Below are 24,751 nucleotides of genomic sequence, written 5' to 3' on the forward strand. Positions count from 1 at the left end.
ATGGGAATCGAACTCACAACCTGACGCATTTACAGTCGCATGCTTGTACGCAGACTGACCTCAACAAAGCTGTATAACAATTTAATTTATTTTATTTACAATTTTAAAATCTATAATTATAAACTTAAAATCCGCGGTTTTGCAGCACATTCCGCTCCTCCGCTACTTGAGATACTCAATTGAGTATCTCAAGTAGCGGAACTCAACCACGCTCATTACTTCGAGTGTGAATCGAACCTACAATCTGTCATATTTACAGTCACACCCTTGGGGCTGAACTAGTCTCAAGGTTAAATGATAGTAGAGATGACAAATTAATACCTGAAATTAAAACAATCAGTGAACTAAGAACGTAAACACGTTGTCGGCTGTATTTGACTGCCTAATTACACCCCATACTGTGCTTACATACAATGCTATTGTCAAAACGTGAAGGGTAGAGTCACTCCGCTTATGTCTAAGTTTTATGGTTCTTTAACAAAAATATGTATTTAAATTATCTAATGTTATACTAATAGACAACAATAATTAAAGTTAATTTATTACTTCATTTAACTAACACTAGATAAACTTTATTAAAAATTGTTTGATGTTTACTTTGAAAAATATTTAGTTTTCCATATACCATTATTACATTTATATTATTTTTTAAGGAATTTCAGATATTTGTATTGTAATCGATATTGTATTTTTTTATAGCTTCACGAGGTATCCCAGATATAGCGGAGTAGGCAGAGGGAACCTGAGAACCTTGTGTTAAGGCACTCCGTTCCATTTAAGACACTTCTGTTTTCCACTTTCATCCAAATTCTGAAAGCATGTATTTTGGGTGGCGAAATTCAACGCTTCGCTTTGCATCGTGAATAATAAGCGAAAACCTTAAATATATTTTATATTCATTTCCTCGAATGGGCATCGAACTCACAACCTGTCGTGTGCCGTTCGCCACGGCTACCTAGTAAATATACTAACTTAAAGTCAGTTTATTGATACTAATCTTAATTAAAAACATGATTGACTTCTGTTGAAATGTCCTAGTTTATATCGAAAACTCTAAAGAAATAAACAAGTGTCAGTAGAAAACAACAAAAAAAAATTACTTTGTTGTTGATAAATAAAGTATATAATATTTTTTTTTGATATTTATTTTCAAATTAAAATGTATTAAACTCGATAACAATAATGAGAGTGCAAACTAAAGAGATATTTGTAGACCGCAATCTCCTCTGCCAACGACGTGTGGAAATATATTCACTAAACCGTGTTCGAGGTTAATAGCTATGTTTGACAAAAGATGAATTATTTTATATATTTATTAAAAGTATTATAAAGAATATTAATATAAGTATTTTTGTAGAGTTATTTTTAATATTCGAATTAGGTGGGAATACCTATGTGAAGGATTACTCAAAATCAGATTCCCGCTGTATCCCGCAAATAGAAGAGTAAGAAGAGAAAACCAAGTGTTAAGGCACTCCCTTCGCCATTTCCCGCCGAACTTTGATATTGCATTAAGTAATGAGAAATAATGATTAACTTTCATTTAGTAGACAGAAAATGGAAATAGTTTTCATAACAAAATGTTTAAAAAAATCTTTAAATCTCTATCTAAGTCGTCCAAGTGTCTAACTGTTTATTTATATAATTATGTAAGTATTATTGCCATACTTATGCAAAGAAGTAATATTTATGAAAAAAGGTAAAAATAAGAGCAAAGCAGTGTTAATAAAACATGTGGTTTCAGAACAATATTTTTATTTTCAATAAACATTTTTAGAAGTGCTTAATATACTTAAAATAATCTATTCTAAATGAAACGTAACTTTATTATAATAAATACAAATCTATTATTAAATCACAATTGCATCAAGGCATTCGTTAAAATTGTAAAAAGTTGAAATATTTTCTATTCTTATAAAATTTATACAACTTTAAAATTTATACAAGTTAATTTAATTATTATACATAATTATACAATTTAATATTATACTAAACTATATCTTAGTGTATAATTAACTATTAATAATTAGGAACAAAATATCTTAAACCTATTTTTTTTAATATGTAAATAAAGCTGTATAATACAAAATTTGATATATTCACACACCCTATATCATAATATATCTCAATTACATAAAAGGTCAAAATCTTCAAAAAGTATACATTTTTTTAAATTACCATTATTATTGAGATGAAGGCACTGATGATATGTACTATTGAACACTCGTTAATTACTTTTAATTGATGTATTTAAATTATGTTTTAACTATATATATGAAAACAATATATTTGTAAATTTAATGAACCCTTCCCATGTCCATTCCACCTAGCTGTCCTAGATATGGATATCCAGATTTGGCTTCGGTTGGCGAATGTGCGTGTGATGCGTAATGAGGATTGGTGCCGAAAAATGAACTGCAAAAGAAATGTTATATTAGTAATGTTACAACAGAAATAATAATAAATTACAATACCGATTTTCTTATATTATAAAAATCGAATAGTTAAAAATATAATGTTTATAATATATTCTGCAGAATTCGGGTCCCTCTGCCTACGCGGATATATGCGGGATAATGCGTGAAGCTGATTTGATTCGGTTCTATTGTTTCACAGACAAACGTGGGAAATCCAAAAAGCTATGACATAAATAAAGTAATTAAAGTATAGAAATATCGGTATACAGTATTAACAGAGAATAATGATAGAGCAATCAAACCACCACAAATAATTATTACTTATTTTCCATCACCGAATGCGTAATTTAGGTGGTCGGTATGATATGAAAGAAAACCCATGTAAATGACTTCTTACGGAAATAAATCGTGACTAAGCTTACAATAAAATTATACATTCAATTGAATTCAGTGGCTAATACGTTATTAAGGCTTATTCATGTTCAGAGTAACGCATAAACAATAATAGATTATTGGTACGTGTGGGTGGATAGGCTTAAATATTAAAACCTTCGCAGTTGATCTAAGCTTAAAATAGGCATGCATTAAAATAATATACGTATATAGGAAAAAGAGATTTTTAGATAGCAGTATATCTACGTGTTTTCTCTGTTTGTATATATTTAACTAGCGGACGCGCGCAGCTTCGCTTGCGTATTTAAGGGTGAATTCTAGAAAATCATGAAACATGTGTTTAATTATATACGTTTAAGAGTCTGAATTTCAAATTTTATAAAAATTGGTGACGATTTAAAAATAACCTATACAAACTTTCAACCCCTTATTTGCACCCTTAGGGGGAGAATTCTAGAAAACGATGAAACACGTATTCAATTAAGTACTTTTAAAAATCTAAATTTCAAATTTTATAAAAATCGGTGCCGATTTATTTTTTTTTCCATACAAACTTTGAACCCCTATTCCACCTCTTTAGGGTTAAAATTTTTCAAAATCCCTTCTTAGTGGTTGTCCAGATTACGAAAGTAAACTTTTGTCCAAATTTAACGTTTCTACCATCAGCGGTTAAGGCTGTGCGTGCGTCTTACCTCAGTCAGTGAGGACAAGTCCTTTTATATATATAGATTACATTTTTTTTTCGTAAATGACTATATTATACGTCGATAAGAGCAATCTTTTTCATGGTAATGTAATCGAAAATTCCTTTGGAAGTGCTACTGCGAGTGCCAATTTTCCGGTTGCAAATGATGACGGTGGTTAAATTAAAACAGGTGAAGGAGAAATTTAATCAGTTATCGTAATTAACGTACACAAGATATCATTTCGGAAAGCTGCAGCTACTAAGTGGAACGGCGCGGGAGCACGCAACGTTGTGCTATCCCTAATTTGTTATACTGAACGGATTCATTTATTTGTAACTGATATAGTATTTACTATACATATACTACAATTTAGCTATGTAACCAATTTCCTAACTAACACAAATGAGGATTATTATAGTCATTTCCTCATACATATCTATCTACATCAGAAACAAAAGAAAAATTAAAATATTCTTCATATTTGACCAACTCTTTTAGATTTCAACTAATATATCCAATGACTAGCAAACCCAAAGCTCAACATTTCAATCGACGTTCCGTGCAATCGAAAAGCAATTTTCGTTCACCTGCATCCATCAATCACGAATACATTTTGTGCGAACAAACGGTCCATCCGACATAAGCTGTCCAATAAAAGGTACAGAACCACACTGTTTAGGAAGTCGAAGGCAAATAGCTTCAGATAAGTTTTAATACCAGGTTTGTGGTGCCTCTAATGTAAAGGTTCATCGCACTAATGTCACGTTCGGCCTCCCATTAATTGCCGAGCGCTCAGTACAAAGCAACGTATGTTTATCTGTTTTCCGCAATGTATGCCGGCGATAAAGCCTTCTTAAGCATATTACTTGCATCGTATTACTTGCCTTATTGCATTTCAATAAATATCAAATTCGTCTATTTTATATTTAGAATCTACTAGAATGTTGGGTACCCATTATGATGATAAAAACAAAATTGAACAGTTTCCAAACAAAGTTACGGAAGGCTCGTAATTTCGTTCCGTAGTTTAAGTGTTATGTATATTTTGATTTAATAAACGTAGTATTAGCTTTTGGGTACAAAAAATTTTTTTGAACCTCAAGGCTATTAAGTTAATATTCACTTCACTTTTAAGAAGATACCGTTACGTATTTTGTCCTTCTAGATATTTTCAATTTGCAATATACACCGTTAAAATCGTAAAAACATTATTAAAAGTGAGAAAAAATATCAACTTAATTGATTGCTTTTAAGAGTTTTAAAGGAAGTACGTCCACTTGACGTTCAATTAATTTCCGAACAATCAGTAGGTAGCTAAATTACGCGGAATTTTCCAATACAAAATAAAACTTTTTAAATTTATTCGTTTTACTTTTCAAGTAGTTTAAAGTGGGATATCTGGCGCCTGAAATTGATGAATCGCTATCCATTTTACTCTTCTTCGAAGTTACGTCAATCGAGGTTGCCTAAAGAACTAGAAAATACCGATCGCCATAGACGCGGCTAGCTCATATATTACTTGAGTTCTGCTCATTGTGCTTTAAAACATATTGTGTGTGGTCCAATGTTAAGTTTATCGTCTCGCTTTGTCTCGATTACACAGATAAACGACGTTCTCGTTTCACATACAAAGAGACAATATATTTGACATACTGTACATACTTTAAGACCAATTCATTGTTAGAATTACACGCATAAGTAAAATTATATTCGATAACAACATATCAAAAATATTTGTGAAAATAACCGTTAAATATTACGGTAAATCTAAATGTATCGTAACTTCAAAACCAATTAGTAATCGATCAAAAATATACATAAAATTCACAACCCTACTGCCTTCACGATCGCATCGGCGTATTACGAAGATCAGTCTGTAATAACTACCCGCGCGGCGTATAATATCTGACTTCTTACACTCTTAATTGATTCGCGGCCGCCTCGGCTAATGATAAAGGAAGGTGAAAAGAAATAAAATTAATCACAATTTGCGAGACTTATCTACTCCTATGGTCTAATACGCGAAGGGGATGGCGATTTTAAATCAAATAAATTACAACGTTATTCAACGTTGCTTTCTCACTAATTGTCGTGTACAGAAAATTTTTAATATAATAAAGTTTGTATTATACAAAGTACATAAATCATTACTTGGAAACTTTTATTATTATTGAATATTCATCACTCGAATCCAAAACTGAATAAGCAGCTAAACATCAATAATTCATAAAGGCAATTGGTTGCCGCTAGGGCTTATTGAGATATTAAAAGCGGTTAATTTTTCTTTATAAATCATTATTACAGATATACCTACATGTACGTAAAATAAACTTACCTATAATTATCTGACCAGGCGCTGACTTCAGCTAATTTATTTTGAGGGTGACCGCTCAGTTGCCTTGATGTCCAGTGGTTGTGGGCCGACATGTGGTCTTGCTTGGCATAGTCTCCATAGCCGTAAGGATGGGAGACCTCAGTTCCATTGGCATAGCTGGGATGTTGATAGGTGATACCACCACTCTGATTCGCGGTAGGACTTGCCGTAGTTGGACTTGTACTAGGGGGAGTGGTATCAGATGGTGCGTGCAGAGGTGTTGGTATTTCGGATGAATGAGACAACGGGGTTAGGTTGCCTGACGAGAATGAACTTGTTGTAGGCGGATGCAGAGAAGAAGCTGCTAAGGCCGACTGACATACGGAAGGTGCTGATAATGCAGACTGGTGAATAGAGGGCGCTAAAGCGGAATTAAGAACAGAACTTGAGCCCAAAGCTGATGAATACGATTGCTGCCAAGAAGCACATTGAGCATTGAAAGTGGACGGAGGTTCATATTGTTGATGAACCGACGGGAAAGCAGATTGCAATGACATTGTGTTGAAGGCGCTCAGTTGTTGTGAATTTAATTGTTTGCGTAGACGAGCTCTTCGGTTTGAAAACCAGACCTGTTATAGAATAATCACAAATTACTTCAAAATATTTTAAAATATTTAAAAAAAATCCTAATTAAAATGTGGTATTAAAAGTGTTTTAATAATAATATAATTAATGAACAAAATAATTAAAAGGTAGCAAAATCGATTATGTCTCGAATTAGATGAGCAGAGTGTTTAGTTTTATTACTATAATTTATCGTAACCCATTAATAAAATAAAAGCAGGAGTCCAGTAGCGCCTTACAAAACACCATATGCTCGGTTACATGCTATAATTAATTATAAAGATAATTACTATATTTTTTCCTTTAAATTACAAGGTATAAGTTATAAATAATAGTATAAATGTTTTTACAAATATTGACTAACAAAAATAATTGGATTTTTTGATTGAAAGGATGAATTAAATACCTGTACTCTAGCCTCAGTGAGCTTAGTTTTTTGTGCCAATTCTTCTCTAGTGTAAACGTCAGGGTACTGTGTCCTTGTGAACGCCCGCTCTAGTGCTTCAAGCTGATCTCCAGAAAAGGTGGTTCTAGATCTTCTTTGTTTTCGTTTTAAGGTGATACCGGGTTCGGATTCTGTGTCTGAATCTTCACATGATGATGGACCTATATAGTGATAAAAATTAATAATTAGCTGATTTGTATGTACGCTTAATATAAATTTACAGATACTGAATTATCGTAATTAAGGTTCCCCCTCATATAAAACAACATTCTACGCTATAAACTTAATATAATTATATAATGTGTATTTTCAAATGATCAACGACTGCTTTTATTTTCAAATGATCAACGATAATGGGTCTAAATTTAAATCACATGTAAAATTTGTCACTGTAATGCTATGATTACTTTCTAGTTTCTGATCGTTTTGTTTCATTACATTCATTATTGTCATCGGCTACCGCTCGGACCACACGCGCTCTGGATTAAATTGAATGAAACCACATTGAAAATTATGTTCAAAGAAATGTAATGACGTTCTCGAGACTTAATAAATATTACCATAACTAACTTACATGTATGTGCTTAAAGAATGTTATTATTTTTAACGGCTACTAGATCACAAATTTCAATATTTTTTTATATCGAGTGACTGTAAACGCTCGAGGTTATGGGTTCGATTCCCGTGAGCGGGATACAGCGTGATGCTATAAAAGTAAACATGTACATAATATATAGATCCATAAAAAAAAGGTTAAAAAAGGCGTATGTTTTTTTTTTGGTAAAACTCTTTTAAATATTCACGACAAAAATTATCATACGTAATTGCTCATAAAAATTACGAAAGCTGCGACACTCAGGCTAAACGTTTCTCCGAAAGGCTTTTCCAGTTCCACGACCAGCGAGAACAGACCAGTACAGTTACACGCCATCATAGAAGGGCACGAAACGCAAATTTTAGTACGCAAAGGGACCCGCTTTTCCAGTGTAGACATTACTTTAGCCGTACACGATTTAATATGCATAATCTTATCGCGGAATCTCTAAGGCGAAACCGGGATATTAGGAGCGCCATTTTATATTGGCTAGCTATACGGCACAAGACGTGCAGTACGGACAGATTGTCGTAATGCAAGCCCCGCGGCCAAAAGCGATGGGATAATAACAGCTTTGAGTACTAATTTCATTTTTATAACCTACAATTTCTGAAGCCGACACAAGGGGCGCTGCCGTGGCGTGCGCGCGCGCCTCGCCCGCTTCACTTTTACGTGGACTATTAACTTTATACGCCATTTTACTGAGTTTGCAAACGTTTCGGACGGTCTCATTATATGAATAAATTCATAATAATAATGTTATTTAAAGTGTATTAAGTGATTATGGCCTTCAACGGCGTTAAAGACTGCGATGACACGGCACTTGTTTACGCGTCGTTATAACGAAGGTTTCAATTATTTTATTTATAGTAAAAATATTTTTTGAAGGATTCCTTAATGGGGCCAAATGTAATATTAACTTGTGTTTCGAAATAACCTCGCATACTGAGAATAATAGAAATAGACTGCTTAAAGCCAGCTATCGAGCTGAAGTTATGAAAATTGTAGAGCAAACTTTAGCAATATACTGTTCCCAACGCGCACATTGTGGCTCGGAAAGTGTTCAAGTGGACAGAGTTTCTGCCTCTATTTACTCTAGTGAAATGCAAAAAGGCATTTGTAAATTGTAAGAATCAATTTTAAATTACATTTTAATTATACTTTTGTTATGAAATATTTTTTGAAGGATTTGTATAAAGATAGCTTTAGTTCAAGGTAAGTAAGACTTACCTAGAATACCATCAATACTGTGGTTTCTTCTAGGGTCTGATTCATCCCTTTTGCCTCCTCTTATAAGCCGCGAAATCGAACTGACCGATGGCGCAGTGTTTTTATCACAAATGCCTTCTTTTATTAATTTATCTCTAATTTCCCAGGAAAATATACCTGGGTTTTGTCTCTTCAGCTCCTCTATCCTGTTTTCAACTTCGGGTGTGGCCACTCTTGGTTTTGAACCCCCGATTACTCCCGGCCGTATTGAACCAGTTTCCTGAGAAAAAAAATGTAAATTAATAAAAATAAAGAAATAAATTACGTACATTACTTGTAACATGAAATAAACAACTTTTTAATATAGGTATAAAGGACACTTTTAGAGAATTTTTGAAAATCTTCAATTCAATCAATTTACATAATATTTTTTTCACTTCACAAGTATTCATATTTAAAGTATTATGATTAATTTAATTCAAACCTGGTATCGATTTAGAATTTTAGAAACGCAGCCATGGGATACACGGAGTTGGCGTGAGATGACGCAAGGACGGACACCAGCCGCGGCCATCTCCACTATCTTCAACCTAATATGGTTTGGCAGAGGGCGACCGTTGATGAACACACCGCCCAATTGATTCATACGACCTTGTCCTAAAACAAACAAAATATTTTTAAATATAAAATTAAAGATAGAAAGAAAGGACTAAATGTACAAGAAAATATAGCTTTCTTGTTGAAATTTTCCTTAAATCCCACAGTGTAAGTTTAATAATACATATTTTATTCAATTCTTTATTGATAGTCACTAGATTAATAGATCTAGCTTAAGATTATGACCGTTCATTCTCAGCTTCCCACGGTGAAAGGTAAGTTATCAAAAATTAATTGCTAATTTTATTGTGATGAGTATCGAGCTCGGTAATTATCTTCGCTCGACAATAATTGCAAATAAAATTCCTTAAGATATAAAACATTTCTGGGACTATTAATATATGTGAGTAAAGTGGCTATTATAATCACATCACGGGCTGGGGGACCACCAATCGTCAAAGGAAGCCGCCGATCAACGATTTTTGCGACGGCTTTGTATCCATTTTGACTTATATTTAGCCGAAATAAGTTGAGGAAAACATTTCAATTCCATTTATTTCCTATGATACATTATTTATTATTATAAATATAAAAATTAGAACAGCATATAATTTAGTAATTATTCTTTCTTTCGTCTTAAAAATATTTACAAGTTTACTCATACAAATAAAAATGAACAAAGACCACATCAAAATGATCCTAGATAATATATCTAGGAAGGCGTTCCGACATTCTTTCCCAATTCTTATCCAATTTTGATAGACACTTCTCATTTGTAATGAAAAAATAACAGTGGCATGTTCCACTTGTAGAGGCATTTATAGTTTATCAATTTCAAATAATTCCTCAAAGAAACCGCCACACGTAGGTTTCTGGACCCCTGCTGAGAGGCACCGATCAATTAAACAACATGTCAACAAGTATGTCCTATAATAAGACAAGAAACGAGATGTAAAACACTGCAAAATGCACCGTAACCCAAACATCGTAGGGATAAGAATTCAAATATTAAAAGTATAAAACGAAATAAACACCTACATTTTTCATTTTATTATAATCTTTATTTTCTACTAAATAAGACTCGGTCGATGCACATTTGTGGTCAGCCACGACTTTCTGCAAGTGGCCCCAACATATTTTTTATCAGAACCCCGTAGACGTCGTGGTGCCCATGTTCTTTGGGTTAATTTAACGTTCCCGAAATATTTATGACGCATAATAAGTTCCCTATACAAATGTGGGTGGTTTAGCACTAATGTATCACTTCATTATCTTTTATTATTTTTGTAAATTATTATGAAATAGGTAGCGAATATTTTTACATATATTTAGGATAAAAAATGTAACAATAGATGAATTACAAAATATAATCCAATATATGAAGTTAATATAGAAATGAATACACAAGTAAAATGTTTCAATATTGGAATAGGATCAATCCAACGTTCGACCGATAAAGGAATAAAAGGGACAAAGAAACTTGAAGTTTACAATGCGTAATAGAATTCGCAAACATTGTAACGCTATTAACGCAAAAGGAGGCGAAGTTAACAACAAATTTCAACATTTATTCGGTAAAATTAATCGTCCGGAAGCACATTTTGATCATGCACCATTTTGTGAGTACAAAAGCCGCTACCAGGGTGGTATAGCAATTGATACAATAGCACAACAAGAAATAAGAAGAGCATTTAATACAAAAAAAGTAAGTCAGCAAGTATTCGGAAGCCAGTTTTTTACTTACTTGTCTTATTCATAGCATTGGCCAGAGTGATTCCTTTGAAATATAATCACATACTAAATTTAGATAGAAGCGATAGAAGTATTGAAGGTATAAATTCACACAATAACACAAACCGTGTACCGATTCGTTCAACCGGCGCATTCGTGTAAGACGAAATTGAAACAGAGTCAACCATTTAACGCTAAACGTAAGGCGGACCGTGACAAAATAAATGAAGATTTTTCGTTTCAATATCGGACTTCTGTGTCAATTTTAATTAGCAATCACATTTTTATCGAATTCCGTCGTAGCGTCGACTTGTCATAAGCATTGTCGCTGTGATTGGATTTCTTAAGTGCATTTTTGCGAATATCGCTTTCGATTCTATCGACTCCGGTTTCTTAATGGAAGATTCATCTTCATTATGTTTCAAAACAGAGAAATCGAGACCTTCTGAGGCTTAAATATTGACGATGTTATTTATTTATTTATTACTTGTATTACTTGGCAAATTTTGTTGATTTTCCAGATATGACACTATCGCATAACACACTTTAAACCACTTTTATATTGTTTATTGTGTTTTCACTTCGTAAAGTGATTTGATATTGACTGTGACATTTAATGTCATAGGTTATTGCTACAATACCGCCAGAGGCATACTACACTGAAACGGCTAATAAAAGTTACGAAGGCAATAGGCGTAAAGATATCCCGTTCACATATTAGTTATAAGCAATGGCCTATTAAATGGTTATAGTTGTGACCTGATAACTGTATAAAGGGAAATAATGTTAAGTAAGAAAAAAGGTTTTAATGTTTTTTTTAATGACATATTTTTTTTGTAAAAGAGAATTTTGTACTGTATTTGGAACATCTACCATATCTACCTGTCAATTCAAAATAAAATTTATTTGATACGAATAAGATTTAAGCAGCTATTTGCCATTATGAGTTATATAATTATATGAAACTTTAATATTGATATTATTTATTATATTTATACTTTTGACTTGGAAGTTTCTTGTGACTTAGATGCTTACAAGCAACTCTAGTGATAGTTGGTAATGTTTAAAGCCGATATCGTATTGTGTAAATAAATCGTAAACCTCATTTTCACAATCATAATATGTTTCTGCTCGCAAATCAATTTCGCGTATCGACATTAATGTCCCTATAGTAAAATTTATATGAGGTTATACGTCATACATAACATTCCTTATACGAATTGTGTCCAATCTTATATTTGAAATATTAAATACCTCTGCAGCAGTTATTAACATTAAAAAAATTGACAATATTCATTAAATACATAATATAATAAATATTATTATACAAACAGTAATAATAGAAAAATGTTATTTACATTTTGTATTCCTGTACCAATTTTATTTTCAAATCAAAAAACTCATTCCAATTTCCTCACAACATGTTTATATGAAAGAAAATATTGAATTTACAAAGGTTATCTAAAGTCGAGGTCGATCAATACTAAACTAAATATAATATTAACAATATGAAATAGAAAAAAATATTATAATAAAAAACGAGACTTAAAACCATCGCCTTTTATTCTAATACGTACAGATGACTATCGTAGCCTGTTAAAACCGTTTAATATAATAATTTTATCGTATACTAATAAAATAAGCTATTGCTGTCCAAAATCAAGCAACAAAGAGAAGAAATTCACTTTGAATAGGCATAAGAATTGGGCGGCATTTACAAAGGCTGTGTCATTCCATTAAGCCTTCTTCAAGCGTTCGGAGAGCTGTGTGGCCTCTTGGTCGCGTGGCTGGTGAAGCAATCGGTTATCAAATCAGTTCTATTATACTTTCATAGGTTATATTGTAACGGCTGTACCGTCGAGTAGACCGTCGAGCATTATGGTTGGAAGGTTTCAGAATTTTTTTATTTTAATGGCACCCTTCAAAAAGATTTTAAAAATATTTTTAGTTTAACTAATAAAAACTAGATATAATTAATATTTATTAACAAAATTGTATTAAATTTTAGTCTCGATTAACAATATTTATATTATATTACATACATTAAGTTAGAATTTAAGTTGCGATTTACACTCTCTTGCTATCTTTTGACCCGGCGTGACCCAGCATCTCGTACATGCAATCTGTACGGTATGGACCTCAATTTCCACAACATGTTTATTGCTATAACGCATGCTTGTGGCTTATATTTTTATTTCACTCAAATATATGGCTTTTGCCATTTGTAAAGATTTTTGTTAATTCCTTTTTACTTCTGATAGAAATATATAAAGAATATTCTATTCTAGTGGATAGAGAATATGAAACTTATGATTTTAACCTCCCACCTAATATTACTCATTATGAGTGATGCAGGACAAGAGAGCCAATGGTCTAACCAAAAGACGCAAAATACCGTGCAAATTGGAGTAGGTTGAGTAGGAAGGCAGACCCTGGCAATTGCCGGGATTAATGCCAAGAAGAAGAAAAAGATAGATATACAAAAAAATCCATAACTAAGAAAAATTTAATTTAAAATATGATCGAAGGCTTGTCACAATAAATACCTACCTACCTACCTACCTACCTACCTATAACGAAATCTCCCTCTATACAACAGAATGCCAACTGTACAAACTAGGCGACGCCTTTCGGCTCGTCAACGGCCAACATAATGTATGTAAGTTCTGGTGATGAATGGAACGGAATATTTTATTTCATTATAATAGTGTGTTTGAAAGTGCCCTGGTCGACCTCATTCCGTATTCATGAAGCGTTATGTACTAATTTGACGGGTCTTTTCTTTTATTATACGAAATGGACTCTTTGATGGGTAGTTTTGCCGCTTGTTTTGTTGGTATCGTAAATTTACTGTAATATAATATTGGTTGAAATATAAAAATATGGATAGATAAGTATAAATAGTTTATAAGGTTTCAGCTTCGGAGTAGAGTAGACAGAGGGAGCCTAGTGCTATGACACTCCGCTCCCTTCTCTCCGCCGAATTCTCGAGGCAATGCTGGCAAACACTAGAGCGATGAAATGTTTTATTTTATAGGTTATAAGTTTATGTATAGGTATATTTATAATTTTCTATTAAAAGAAAGCTTTTAAACGACACTAACTTTTAAGTTTTTCTAACGTTTATATAGGGGTCAAAGTAACTAACGATTTAAATAATATTTTATAATTAACTTTGACTTCCTAATATATATTTTATATTCTACCTTGATACTATAATAAAGCAATCTATTTATAAATACAAAACTTCATTTAATACAAACAATGATTAAACTTAGATTACTGCCACGATTAAAAATAAGATAATGTAAGTTGCAATTAGAACTTAATGAATAAAGATAGAGAAAGCGATTCGCCGCCATATTTAATTAGGTATTGAAACAGAAAATAAACGTCTACTTTGTAAATAAAAATGAAATAAAATTAATAGATTAACATGTAAACACAAATTATTTAAATTTATAAGAATAAAATCTTAAGTAAGTCATATAATTTTAAAATTTTAAATTATTTATTTACATGTTTACTTCTTTTCTCTGGTATCAAAGCAAAGCAGGCGTTAAGTTCCGCCGCTCAAAACGTAATGCCTCGAGATGTCGGCGGAAAATGGAGAACGGAGTGTCTTAACATTACGTTCCTACCATGTTGTGCCATAACATGATACAGCGTAAAGCTGATTTTAAAATTTTAATTCAAAAACATTCACTACAAAAACCACTCTACATGTCCATCATATTTTTTTCAAAAACAAAATTTTATACGACACTAGCTAAAATTCTAATTGAAAATAAATTAAAAATCGACTATATCAATTTGTTTATTATTAGATCGACATAAATAATGGCAGAAAGAACCCTGGAGGTTCAGAGGAGTTCGCGGGCGCGGGACGAGGCGCGTCATATTATACGGCTAAAGGAGGCTGTCGGTGCCTTTGAAGGTTGCGTCTGTGAGCGTGCGATGTGCACCGCTGTCCAACTTGATACGAATGTGGCTAAACCTTGATTATGGTATAGTACGATCAACGAGTCGTGGCCGTCTCATAATTAGGTTTTCGGAACTTTTGTGCATTGGTCACTCGGATTTTTTTTATGAAAAATATGAAAAAAATCGTAAAATCAAATCTACGCAGCTAACTTTGGGGTCACTACTTGTTGAGCGTACTATACTAAACTTTTAGCAAAAGTCACAAGTAATTTTTGGTAAAAACATCGATGATATACGTAACAAACAAGAAGTTCATTGAGTTCTCGTTGGCGTTTCGCGTGGAAATTACAAGGCGTTTGTAGATCGGTATCGGCCGGGCCGTCACCTAGCCTGAGGCATATCGCGGACATCGACCATCATCGCACACATTATATGGACTAATCGACATTAATTTCGATTAAAACATTTTTGTTTAGAAAATGTTTAAATTGTAAAGAACTAAGATTTATTCTTTACTTAAAATGGCTATAAGCAGTTAACTAAAGGATCTAGTACATTTCGACAAATTTCATTAAATTTAAAGTACATATTAATATTTTTAATATAGTCCAACATCTATCATTTAATTTTAAACCTCCTATCTTTCAGCTCTTTACACCAAATGTTTTGTGATCCTTGTAGAGTCAGAGCTGACCAGAAAATGACGTTAAGCCAGATTTATCCTTGTAGTTATATAATTTTGTGTCGAATTATGAGTTAAGAGTTGTAATAACTTAAAAGAGAACCGCAAAGCTCTGCGCAGGCGCACATCACTATGAGTCATATAAAAAGCAAGCTTATAATAAAAAAAACTAATTTAATAGATTTATACAGAATTAAAATAATAATTACAGTATCAAATATTACAAATATTATTGTATAGGAAAAAAAGAGTTAAAAAAGTTTGGTTGTCGGCATCTTTTAGTTGTTTTTGTCTCTCTCTAACACCATTTAGCTTTAGGCGGTCTCTTTCCTTTTTAATTTTATTCCAGAGGAAGGAGGTCGTAAGTCGTGGTGACATTTTCAACAATGCAGTCGAAATGTTTTCGTGTTGCAATGATTTATGTTAAAAATCATCAGCAACTGAACTTTTTGGAGCAACTATTTATATTATTATACTTTTATTTATATGTAGGTACAAGATAATTATTTATTGATAGTTAAATATCGTTGAAGAGCTGAGGATCGAGTGTGGTGGCGAGAATTGGGGACGGAAGAAGTCCAGCAGTGGACAAAAGATGGCTGTTGATGATGATGATGATGATGAAATATCGTTCGGTTTTACTTTTTATAATTTCTCTTATCACGATATTTTCCTTGGCCATAATTGAATATTTTATATTATACTTAAATAGTTTAATTGCTATTGCTATAACACTAATTATAACAAGTAAAAATATATTAAAAAATATCATTACATCCATTAAAAGCTCTGACACCAACAGCTCTGCTCTACACAGTAGTTAAAATTTCACACAATTGTTAGTTCGTTAAACCGTTGGTGTTAAAGGGGCTGTCTACTGCAATAAATATCAAATAGAATCCCTTTAAAACAAAGGTTATTCTGTCATTTTACGGCAGGCAATATTTCTGTTAGAAACACTTTTACAACGTGACAAAAAACAACCAGACTCTATAGTATTAATACAATAATAGTACTATTATAATAACATAGAACGTTAATTCTATGTTAGACTTCACATATTCTAAATGTATTATATAAATCTAGTAAATATTTGTTTTCTTTAGAAAATATTATTATTTAATTGATATTAAGAAAAGCATTAATTCTTCAATTTAGTTTGGCTAGCACTAGCTTATTTGTTGACGGCTACGTACTCTATAAACATTCAAAAAATATCAATGAAAAACTATACTTATAAAAATGATTTAAAGTAAAGCTTAAGTAAAATATTGATAAATAGAAATTAAACTAAGTTATTATATTCACATTGCACAAAAATACTGTAATTTAGTTGTTTAAAAAACAATAAAACTTGGGGACAAAAATATTCAAAGTGTACAATTTGTTTTCAACAAATAGAGACCTTGACCGTTCCCGAAACCAAACAAAATCTCCCAATTATCAAAAAGAATATTGTTAACTTTTTCCTGGAGCTGTTCATCTAAGAGTTAGAGAACGTTAGAGTGAAATATTGTTATATGGTCCAGCAATAAAATACACTTTTGGCTTTATAATTTCTTCATGACTTTATGGTTTTATGGTCGGTTTCGAACCTTTGAGATCGAGAAAATTAGTTGGCCTAATTATGTCATTTTTGAATAAAAAACTCTTGTAATTGACCACTAATCACCTGTTAATCTTTGATCATATAATGCGGTCCGATTTAATGGTATCGTTTAGTGTTTTATGGAGAAACAAATCACTGTAAAAAATATGATGTAGTTACCTATATAATAGCTATATAATATGTTAAATTTATAAAATTGAATTTAGATTTTGATGTTCATAATAAGAAAAGCAATGAAAATGTGTTTGATAATGTCGATTCTGATGATACTGCAATAAATTGCAACTACTTCAGTACTCCAAAATCCAAAAATATTAGCTAAAATCAAGTGATCAATTGCAAATAAACATGAAAAGACTAACCTTGAAAAGAATATCCTGTAAAGTACGGCGTCATATTCAACGTTGATACAGCCATTGACACGAAAGCGGATGTTAAGGTAGACAACGGTACTCCAAGCACCAAATAAGTCCCAGCACATACAAGAAGTCCTACAAATTCACAATTTAGTCTAACACTATCACAGGTATCTCGGCATGATTACGTAAAAGGAAACAGCGTGTGTCTAATCCGTGTTACTTTGAAGACAGCTCAGTGGCCACTGACGTGTGATGTAAAGATGTATTTCGACTCTCAAGTGTAATCTTTCACAATCGACGGTGCAACAAAAAACGGTCAAACCGCCTCCTCAGCCTTCGGTGCCTGATTGTTTGTCTCTTTCTGTTGCCCGAATGCCTTTGTCAATGCTGCTAATACCGGCTCCAAAATCTGAGCTGAAATTTCATATTTTAGCTAATATAACATTAGTGATGTCAATACAACTATTACATTACTCAAATTATATATAAAAGCTTTAGATCATTTTGTTTCAGATCAATTAGCTTTATTATAAGGCTCTAGATCTCACATGCAAGATATTGAGTGAAAGGGACAGAACATAGAACCTGATCTGGTATCTTTAAAGTGAAGCGCATTTAACAATGTGTGAGTCGCGCCTGAGTCGGTGCTCCGTGACGAAGAACATGAGGCGTGCGGCCGCAGCGATCTATGCCTACAGCAGACGCTGATTGGTCAAAATTTGTATGAGGCGGGGTCTCTGTGCACACCATAACATAAATGTTTGTGTGGGTCTGTGTGAGTTAATTGCATTGACGTTCTGGGCTCGTGTGTATTGTGATTTGGAATTTTTCAGCAACATTTTTATTACGATTTATTCCTCTAACTATGGGGTATCTAACTATTGTTGTATTTTTTTCAATGTTTTAGTCTTATTTTAATATTTTGGTCATTTAAATGGAATTGGTAGTTAAATATTGGATTAGCTGTTATTATTATTATAAAAACTTTTGGTGATGCTTCATAATTAATAGATTTAAAAAAATATATAAATAAATTTGACGCATTTCAGAACTATGTAAGCTATTGATAAAACAACTATATGGGCTTTAGTCGGATGCAATTTTAATTTTACATTTTATAATATTTAAAAAATATATGTATATTATAGCATAATAATAATAGCTTTTGTGAGGAAGAAGTAGGACGATGTATTTAAATACTAGGTTCCCTCTGCTATATACAGGTGACATAGAGGACAAAGCCTAATATTACTTATAACTTTTGCTAAATTCATAAATAAAATTAATATTCTACTAAAATTATTGTCATATACGAGTAACATCTATGAATTAATTAACATAAAGTATGTTTGCTTAGTTAGTGCCTTAACAAATAATTACTTCTTGTTTATATTTATTATAGACAGTGGTCGAGTTTATAGAAATCAAAGGGGATTTTGGTAATAATGTATTTTTTATATTAATTTATATTTAAAAATATTAAAATGTTAAGTCTTTTTGTATAATAAAAATAAATATGGGCATGGGAGAAGTTTTGTAACTAGATAATTCCTTTTAACTAGTTTAAATGATTTAAAAAATATATTTTACTATTAATATTCCATATAAACATTGTTTGAATGCAGCCCATATTACTATTTGATAAGTAAGTAAATAATATTGTAGATTTCTTATAATTGAATTTTCTATGCTATTTTTTGTCTACTTACAAATAATAAGGAAAATAACACTAGAAACCTACTCCTGTCTTTATCACAGCTGTTTCATTTTAGTTTAATTTTTAAGTCTTTTTTGAAAATCATACACTATTAAAACCTTTTTTTTTCATCTTTACAAATATATAATATTTTCAAATAAGCATAATATTTTAAAAGGTTATTTAAGTTCGACGTAAACTTTTAGGCTGCAGCGTCATCGACGTTAAAAAAATATTAAAGTACCGACTAAGCCAAAAAAGGCCAAGGTTACTTGTTTCACAATATGCAATTAATTAAACCTTTAATTAATAGTTAGTCTATCACAGTTGATTTCAATGGATTTTGTGTAAAAATTAAGTATTATTGTAATTATATACCAATATAATTACTTTTTTCATCTCCTCGCTGTATCCCACATATATTACAGGCGCAGGGAGCCTAGTGATAAAACACTACGCTCTCCACTTTCTGCCGAATTATGGTGAAATTAAAATATTAAATATTTCTTTTCCTCAATTAGGAAAAAAATACCAGGACTGGTCTCTAATTATTAAATCATAAGTACCTATTTCGATAAGTCCTAAAATATTAATATTTAGGAATATTTTATTAAGCCTGTCTTTCGCTTTTCGAGATATATTTAATCCTCTTGGAGACTATATTAATGATATTACTTGTATAAGATCTTTAATCTTAATTAATATAATATTATCCAATTAGTATAAGCAATAATAATTTCATTAAAAAAATATATCTATTTACAAATATTTAGACATTACCATGCTTTTTATATATAGTAAAATTCAAATGCATTAGAATTTGATCTCAGCTAGATTTGAACCTGCGTCTTAAGGATACAGTCGAAGTGCACTGAGCTACTTTCGTATTAAGGCGCTTGGAGTTTCATTTATATATAGGATTACTTTGCCAATATACATAATTAAACGTAAATATAGATTTAAACATAAATATGAAAAAAATAATTTAAAAAATATGTTTTTATTATAAAAAACGTTAATCGTTTATTTTTTTTACGAACCCTGTTTTGCATATAAATTTTGTAACGATTATATTTATATTTACAACCTATATAAAAATAAAATAATACAAAATAAATATTAAATAAAACAATATTATCGTAATAAAACAGAAATCGTCAACTCATTAACGAGACAACCTTGGGTTGCTTGTAACATTTTAATTAAAAACCACAAAACGCTTCACCGAGCCCGCCGCTTACAAAATCCCTTAATTTGTTGTCGACCTCTTCATAAACTAATCTCTACTAAACTCCATCTTAGTACTTTATTTAAGCCTTGTGCCTAATTTGTTGTGAAAATTCTTTAGGCCAAATTTTAAAACAAATATTATTTGACCTTTACAAAATTTCCAATTATATATAAACTTAGTTTTAAATATTGTTGCATATTAAAATTAGATTATAAATTATAGTGTACAAATAATATTTTAATAGTAAACAAAAAGTAAATACAGATTAAAATTTAATTAAAATCAATATTTTAGCTACGTTTAGCATAAAAAAGTTTTATTAATATGCTAATTATCGATTTAAGAAACAAATATATGGACCGTTTATTTTGAGAGTGGTGTAAGTCCATTTTCTTTTGTTTCGAGAAAATGAAAGGTTGTATATGATTAATAAGTTGTTCAAAACATGGGTTGTTTTTGAGAAATTAAACACGGACTAGTTATATATAAAAACAATACATTAAATTAAGCATGAATTACGTGATAGCTCATTTTTCTCAAAAATGGACTTACACCACTTTCAAAATAAACGGTCCATATCATGAAACAAAAGTAAAATATGAATTCATTCTTTATTATGGTTAAAGATCTTTACCTACTTTAATGATTAAAAATCAAATTAAATCAGCTTCACGCTGTATCCCGCACGCATCAAGGTAGGCAGAGAGAATCTCGTGTTAAAACACTCCGTTGCCCACTTTCCACCGAATTCTGGAGAATTGCGAAGAAATTAAAATATACACTTAAATAAATATTTCATTCCCTCGAATGGGGATCGAACCCACAACCAGTCGATTTAGCAACATACTTTGTGTCCCTATACCACGACTAGTCTCATAATTAGTTAAAAATTATACAAACCGAGCGTGTTGGGTGGCGGCACTCAACCCAAAGGCAATTAAAAGTTGTCATAACACACAAAGTAATTATAACTAAATCTTAAACAGCATCCCGACACTTCACGGTCTATATATAATAATATTCGTACGAGCGTACGTACTGGATACAAAAAAAGGCGTGAAACTCTCGCTGAAATCGTTGTACACGCTTCAGGCCCCATTTCAGAGCAAAGACGCCGCTGAAAATATGCGCTGATGGGCCGCACACGACGTCTAAACTGCTATAGACATATTGTTATCAAATATATGTATATACTAGCGGCCCGCCCGCGGCTTCGCCTGCGTGAAATACGTTATTATTAATTTCTGTCTCCATGAGTACCTACGTCCTATAAGTGACGTCCATACATAATATGAGACTCCTAGCATTTGTAGTAACGAAGTTTCATACAAACTTTCAACCCCAAAAACAACTCCTAGTCCTATAAATAACTCCTATGCAAAATTTCAAATTCCTAGCACATGTAGTTTCTGAGATTTCGGGATGAGTGAGTGACCTTTCGATTTTATATATATATAGATAGAAGATACAATATAAATCATTATTTTATTTCCGTTTTTCGCTATATGATAAACATTATGTATTTTTTGGTTCTATCATCCTTGTTTTCAGCTTTACACTTCATCTTGCTTGTAGCAGGGTAGTCAGAGGCTAGTGTTAAGATACTCCGTTGCCAACTTTCCAGCGAATTTTGGGGGTATTGCGCGTAGTGGTGAAGCTCAATACTGCGCTTTTATTTAGACACCAGAGAGAAAAAATTAAAATATTTATTGATATTTTAGCTAACTCGGCCTAGTAAGATAGTGAGCTCGCAACGGAGTATCTCGACACTAGATTTTTCTCTGTCTATCCTGCTATATTCTGCATATAGGTAATAGCAAAAAATTAAAATTTCAAAAGTAATTAAATTTATTTTTATGTTTCTATTACGATTTCATACTAATTAAAACTTCATGGCATAAATTTCCCAATCACCTAGAAGTAAGTTCTTGACTCTTATTAGGTACATATTCAAAAACTACGAAACTTTATTTTAAAAATAGGCATATTTGCACAAAACAAAAAATAAAAAAAGGCATACGAGCACAAAAATTTAAATAATATTACAATAGGGAATGAACTTTCTTAATATGCATACCTATTAATTACTAGCGACCTGCTCCCGGCTTTGCTCGCTTGAACTACTACTTATTAATTTACTAATCTGCATTACATATAATTTTAAAACATTATCTACACCCATATTTAAAAGTAAAATATAAGCGAATTCAATAGTTTTATTGAAACAACTGTTTAGTTATTTATAGCATTTCTTTAATGAATGAAATAACACTGAAAACTGCAATTAAATCGGTAAGCCGTTTCTGAGATCAGCCTAAGCAAACATACAAAAAAAAAATGTTGTTTTTGTACACAAAAATTGTTGTTTTATTACAAGTACACAAAAGTACACGGCTATTTGTTCTAATTTAAGATTTATAAACTTCTTAACCAAATACCACTTTAGCTATCGTTAAGCTATAAATAAGACGATCATTAGCTCGTTTACAACTTATATATGGACATCTATTTAAGTGTTGTATCGAATCGAGTGCCAATATATCGAAGATGGGCTTGAGTCATAGCTCATAGCGGGAACTTAGAATTGGTGAGTTCTTTTTGGAATGGCTGATGAGGGTAGCCCAAGCAGTCGATAACTTATAAGGAATTCATTATAATAAATAATTAATTAATGTTTAGAAAATTATTTAAATATAAATATTATAATAATATTATAGATAGTAGGTGTATCCTGACCGTATGGTGTTCGATTCCTACTCGGAGTAAATAATTATTGTTTATTATTATTTTCATTTTTTCGCACTGGCACCAAGGCAAAAACCCGGAATTAACTTCCACCAGTCTTAACACTAGGTTCCCTCTGCCTTCCCTGCTATAAACGAGATACACACTAGAATAAGCAAACTATAGATATCTAGAAATATCTTTTACTTTTTTAAAATCTAACTCAATCTATAAAATATTCGAGAGCTTAAAATTCCTAAAAAGTTTTTATATTTGATAAAAAACCCATCCAGGATATCAACGGAACATCCACAATGACACGTCACCCGTGACCACAACAAAAAAAAGCAAAAGACAAATAGTGTTTTATGTAATGTTATATTTCATTAAGGTGCGTCACGTCGCCGCCACATGTCGCGGCAGGTCGCGGCTAATAATTAGTCTCATTCGATATGGTTTGTGTTCCGGGGATCGTTCGTGTAATGTTCTCGATTAATGAAGTTAATTTGAATTAACTTACAAATAGGTGCATTTGTTGACTATTGTAAGGGAAAGTTTTATTATGAAATTTTACTATGATTTCTCTATGCATGTATTGCATTAACAATATGTTCGAAAAATATATATCTATACTAGTGGACTCGAACGCGGCTACGCCCGCTTGAACTATACGAATATTTATTAAATATATTTATGAAATTATTTTTTAATAAGTATTTTAATATATTGGTATATATCGATAATATTACAAATATGAGAAAAAAGTATCCTATGTTCATCCCGAGACCCTCAAGTCTATATGAGTACAATTAAATTAGCGGTTTGGCCCTGATTGCGTAAAAGACAGACAGACAGACAGACAGACATACAGAGTTACTTTCGAATTTATAATATAGGTATGGATTTTTAATTATTATTTATCAAAAGCAATAGCTATCTACTACTATATTCAAATTACCTAAGACAATTTTTTAGTAAAAGTAAAATTCTTGAAATTCTATATGCTTGAATGATTATCCAATAATAAATCTAAATAAAAACAAATAGTACAATGAAATTCCAAACTAGGTTACAGCAAAAACACAGTACAAAGTAACCGCCCTGAAACATTTTGAGCGGCAATTTAACGCTTAGTAAACGGGGCCCGCCCAGTGCGGAAAAACAAATACTCATAAAAATTCGTCCAAATGACATGTAGAATTTTTCTGTGTCACGATGAGATATTGTAATGATCCGTTACGAAAAATTCTAATGTGGCCCATGCGTGACATGTGTGGCATGACATGTGTGGCGAGGGATTAGAGTCCATTATGGAGGAACCTATTCGCTCGCCGTCAATTGAATAACTCTATGGGCAACACAGTGATGTATAACTTGCAGAACGGACTAAGATTTTATAATTGTTGTTTTAGTAAAATATTTATATATGTATCAATTAATAATATTTTTATGGAAATTAGAAGAAGAATTAGGTGATAATGACAGACATGAGAAACGTTTATTATTTATCATGAA

General features: G+C 31.7%; 1 protein-coding gene across 2 annotated transcripts; it reads right to left on the minus strand.

Annotated features, from left to right (window-relative positions):
- Positions 1-1,976: 1,976 nt before the first annotated feature.
- Positions 1,977-17,842, minus strand: gsb (paired box protein gooseberry). Of its 2 annotated transcripts, none has more exons than XM_085185521.1 (6): positions 17,589-17,842; positions 9,168-9,340; positions 8,705-8,963; positions 6,841-7,040; positions 5,832-6,439; positions 1,977-2,415 (listed from the first exon to the last, which is right to left on the minus strand). In XM_085185521.1, the coding sequence occupies exons 1-6, from the start codon at positions 17,641-17,643 to the stop codon at positions 2,298-2,300; spliced, it is 1,413 nt and encodes a 470-aa protein (XP_085041647.1). In that variant the 5' UTR covers positions 17,644-17,842; the 3' UTR covers positions 1,977-2,297. The 2 variants fall into 2 exon arrangements, with proteins under 2 accessions (XP_085041647.1, XP_085041648.1); XM_085185522.1 differs by having other exon boundaries at positions 1,983-2,415; positions 8,861-8,963.
- Positions 17,843-24,751: the final 6,909 nt, after the last annotated feature.

Source organism: Heliconius melpomene, chromosome 5, assembly GCF_056956725.1.
Source record: "Heliconius melpomene rosina isolate 202511_hmr_F chromosome 5, ASM5695672v1, whole genome shotgun sequence".
Taxonomy (NCBI): domain Eukaryota; kingdom Metazoa; phylum Arthropoda; class Insecta; order Lepidoptera; family Nymphalidae; genus Heliconius; species Heliconius melpomene.

Coding starts and splice junctions, on each gene's coding strand:
- gsb (XM_085185521.1), bottom strand. CDS start 17,643: ATGGCTGTATCAACGTTGAATATGACGCCGTACTTTACAGGATATTCT. Junction 8,964..9,167: donor AAATTCTAAATCGATACCAG/GTTTGAATTAAA, acceptor TTTTTTTCTCAG/GAAACTGGTTCAATACGGCC. Junction 2,416..5,831: donor GCCTGGTCAGATAATTATAG/GTAAGTTTATTT, acceptor TTTCTTTTGCAG/TTCATTTTTCGGCACCAATC.